The sequence below is a fragment of the Salmo salar genome, chromosome 05, assembly GCF_965601325.2.
Source record: "Salmo salar chromosome 05, fSalSal1, whole genome shotgun sequence".
NCBI classification, from domain to species: domain Eukaryota; kingdom Metazoa; phylum Chordata; class Actinopteri; order Salmoniformes; family Salmonidae; genus Salmo; species Salmo salar.
This window is the reverse complement of record NC_138295.1, coordinates 30795681-30800226: the sequence shown is the minus strand read 5'-3', so window position 1 is coordinate 30800226 and position 4546 is coordinate 30795681. Positions and strand designations below refer to the sequence as shown.

The window sequence follows — 4546 nt, the reverse complement described above, 5'->3', positions numbered from 1 at the left end:
CTTTGGGTAATTTGTGCCATCGTTAAAGAAAGTTAAGAAAAGATGAAGCTGCTTGTTTGTTGTTTTCTAGCCATCACCTGTGTTTTGGTGGATGCAGACAAGGGTGAGAGATTACTGAAGCTGACTGAAGTAATAAAGGAATTAAAAGCGCTAAACAGAACTGTGAAGGTAGGTCAACCTGCAATTTCTTTAACACTTTCTCCAAGCTTATGCGCTATAAGCGCTTAATGTATTTGATGGACTCTTGCAAGAAACCATGAGCTTTTATGAATGATTATAGCATGTTTTATTATGCATTATACTGTGTACTGCAATGCATCTATTGCTTTTTTACGTTTATAAAGGCTGTGAATGGCTCAGAAAGTACTACCATAACGGTAATACTACATCTCTGGGGCTGTTACGTATAAAATGCAACCTCAGTACCAACATTTTTTGTTGTTGTCTTGCAGCACAACAGCGTGATGTCGAACACTCCTTCAATGGATATGGAAGTAAGTGATTTTTAAAGGGAAATCTACTATAGCTCATTTACTTTGCAAACATATGGAGCTCATGCTAACATCAGGCAGACAAATCACAAACAATGAATGACCTCTGTTATTGTGGTTGCTATCGTTTATGCTCTCCCACCTACTGTATATCGCATAATGTAGGACGCTAGTACTAGAGCAGGCAAATGTGGTCTTGTGAAGTCAGGAAATAATGGTGTGATACATTATGGTAAAAAATGACATAATCAACAATACTATAAAGCAATAAACAGTGCAATTACATGTGTAATAGATTTGCATAAATTATGTGTATAGTTAATTAGCTATATCACCAATAATTAGTAAAAACGTAGTTTAATATAGTAGTCTAATTTGATGTAATTAATTTAGTAATCCTTTAGTCATTATAACAGGATGTGGAGACAGTAGAAAGGCACACAGTACTACATATTTTTATGGAAAACTATTTTGTTTTACTAAAAACATTTCAGCTAAATTACTAGCATGGGTCAATTGGTTTTACAATATGTGAATTACTAAATCAAATAAACTAACTGAAAGTATTAATGGACAATCTACAAAAAAAGAAATGGGTTGGTTTTATCTTAGTAGGTCTAATACATTTACAGTGTTAACATATGATTAGAGTAGAGGCCCACACACTCAGAATCACAAACTGTTTCATAAAAATAAAAAACTTGATAAGAGAATGATTTTTCTTTCAGCTATTTATCAGTTGCCCTGACAGTCAATCCAGTTTGGCATGTGTTACTGTCAGAGTTCTGTGCATGAAGGAGTCAATGTGAAAGTGAGCTCCAAGTCATGAATGAGTCAATGTGAAAGTGAGCTCCATGTCTCTTGTGCACATTTAGGAGAACTGTAATGAGTAATCACACTGCCATGTCTCTGTGGCTTATCCCCAAGAGACAAACTGTGCTACTGTGCTGTTAAAGATTCCTTATTAATAAGAATTCCTTGTGGTTTTACTAAATGTTTGACTAAATCTTAAAGTTAGTTGAACATAGTTGTCCTAAACTTAACCAAATATTTCATTAGTATACCATGGAACCAGTCTGTTACCAATGTTTAATAGGTAAACATTCGATCAAAAGGTTTCCATGTTATCGTTGTACACTCTTAGAAAAAAAGGTGCTTTCTAGAACCTTTAAAGGTTCTTTGGCTGTCCACGTAGGAAAACTCTTTGAAGAACCCTTTTTGGTTGCAGGTAGAACCCTTTTGGGTTCCATGTAGAACCATTTCCACAGAGGGTTCTACATGTAACCCAAAAGTATTCTACCTGGAACCAAAAATGGTTCTCCTACGGGGACAGCCGAAGAACCCTTTTAGAACCCTTTTTTCTAAGAGTGTAGCCGTCTAACAGTTATTGTTTGAGACTCAAAAGTTTGAGGCCCACCGCATGGGGAAAATATCATTGCCTAATGGTAGAGACAAATGAAAGCCTCCACATGGAAAATGTATTGTCATGTCAGCAAAGAGAGTTATTTTCTATTCTGTGAAACACCCAGTCAAAGTGGAGAAACTGGAAACAGGCAGCAAGTAACAACAGTGAAAACATCTCTCTACTGAATCTCAGTGAAGCGGGGAAAGATATTTTTCTGTATTGGATACATTGGTGGAAACATTATTGTTTCTTTGTCGGGGTGTGGATGTGATGTGCCAGGGTAGACGAGAAAGTCTTACCTTGATAAGCAGAACATGACCTTTGTGTGTCAAGGTTTTGTAGCAAATGATAACACAATCAATATAAATTGTAAGAAAAGGTATGACTTATTACAACTTAACTATGTCTATGAGAGGACCAACATACCTGAGAGCGGGTTATGTTATGAAGTATAGGCATTGTGGGCATTAGGTGTATGTGGCTCAATAGAATACATTTGGCTGGCATGAACTGGAAATATTGTATGTATTCTGGTAGAAGTTCTGTTTAATGAAATGTAGCAGTGTGATGAATGGCTGATTTATCTTGAAGATTGTATGTTGCTTAATTAAGCAATAACACCCGAGGATGTGTGGTATATGGGCAATATACCATGCAGTGGCGGTTCTAGACCATTTCAACTGGGGGGGCCAAGCTGGGGCCAGTTGTACTGTTAGAGGGGCCAGTTACATTAGACGTTATTGTTGTCATGTCGTTTTCTTCACTGCATTGCAGGCATTAGCAGGCAAAAGACCATGTTCATAATCATTAGTGTTCCGCGTCGCCACTGTCTAATAACAGATGTAAAAAAAGAACGATAGCAAAAATGTGTTATGTAAAAATTATTTCATACTCCACATTTAGGGGGGCCACAAGGGGGTCCAAAATTGCCCCCCCCCAGAACCGCTAGTGATACCATGGCTAAGAGCTGGCACGAAGTAAACGTGACTGGGTGGGAATCCATAGATTTCGAACGAAAAGACAACGACTTGGTCTTCTCTCTGGCAACCGAACCGATAGAACGAACGAACGACCAGCCGGCTTGGGTAGCAACCCAAGATTTGTGTCTGGACTATATATCGTGGAAGGATGACATAGTATGAATAAATTCCTCAAAATAGCACTAATGAAAATATTTACATTTTAGTCATTTAGCAGACGCTCTTATCCAGAGTGACTTACAATGTGAATGGATACATTTCATACTTTTTTTTTTCTGTACTGGTCCCCCGTGGGAATCAAACCCACGACCCTGGCATTGCAAACACTATGCTCTACCAACTGAGCCACACGGGATCATTATTTGAATATGTTGGTAACCCGTTGTATAAAAGTGATAATGCTCTCGAATCCGGTGTTTGGAGGATATATTCGCACGGTTTGCCAGCCCAAAACGAAACACCAGTGCCAATATATCCTATAAACACCGGCTTCGTGCGTATTATCACTTAAATACAGCAGCGCCCTCATGTGGTTCCTATTCCACATTACAACGTTTACATGCGAGTGTAACAGAGTATCAAAATACAATCAATTGATTTGCCTCAACTAGTTTAATTAGTGGAGAATAACCAGTCTTGTTCCATTCCATAATTTAGTGTCTCTTTTTGCTTTTTACAGGAGTGCTGTTCCCAATCTGCCTTGGAGTGCTTCCGGGCGATGGTACCTCATCTCAAGGCCAAAAATAAGATGCTTCAGCGTAAAGTTATGAAAAACCTCAACAACCAACTGATTGTGAGTCACTTAAGAAAATGTGAAAAATGTATATCTATATAAAAATGTGTGGAAAGACTGTGTGGAAAAATATTAACATGTTGCTTTGTTCGGTTTTTAGTTGGGAAGTCTGGACTCCTGCAGTCAGGAGGAGAAAGAGGTGAGCCTTGCCATTATTTCCCAAATTACATTATTAGCGTCATCATGATCATCATTATTGAACGTAATCATTTGAGGGAACGTGGAAAGTATGTTAGGGGTAATAGTTACTTTACTACGCCTATTTTCAGTCCAAATCCAAGAGTAACTTCAAAATGAGCATTTTATCCAGAAAATAAGTTAAATTGTGAGAGCCAACTAACATTTTCTGTGTTCCTTTATTCCCTCAGAAAACAGTCTGCCAAGGATGTGATTCCTATCCAAAGGACAGCCAGGAATGTGTACAACAGTTGGAATCTCTGCTTCAAAAGGTATCAGGTTTTTATAAATCAGTCAGACTTTTAACAACAATGTCATCTACACTTCAACGAAAGCAAATTATTGTAGTGTGCAGTGTGCTAACTACCAAAATATGTTTTTCAGGCCATCAGTAGACTGGCATGAGGAAAAGATTGGGGGGGGAAAAAACGTGGAAAAAGACATGGGAATGTGTAGAAGACACTACTCTGTGAACACATCAGAGGCATGGCCATTATCGCCTCCTTACTATTCTATTTATGTAATATTTATTTATGAAATGGTGTTATCCTACTCAAGCTAAAGAATGTTTTTTTTTTTTTTATTACCACAAGACAGCCTCTTTGGTGCCCTATAGTGCAAGAAGATGTTGATGCAGTTTATCATTTGATTATTCATATTTCTTTATTTATTCACATGAACATGTTTGTATGTTTGTATA

The 4546-nt window shown here is 37.7% G+C and overlaps 1 protein-coding gene across 1 annotated transcript; it reads left to right on the top strand.

Annotated features, from left to right (window-relative positions):
• Positions 1-4251, top strand: il21 (interleukin 21). Its single transcript, XM_014199391.3, has 6 exons — positions 1-168; positions 453-494; positions 3556-3669; positions 3770-3808; positions 4038-4118; positions 4231-4251. Exons 1-6 carry the CDS (start codon positions 43-45, stop codon positions 4249-4251), a joined length of 423 nt encoding a protein of 140 aa, XP_014054866.1. The 5' UTR covers positions 1-42.
• Positions 4252-4546: the final 295 nt, after the last annotated feature.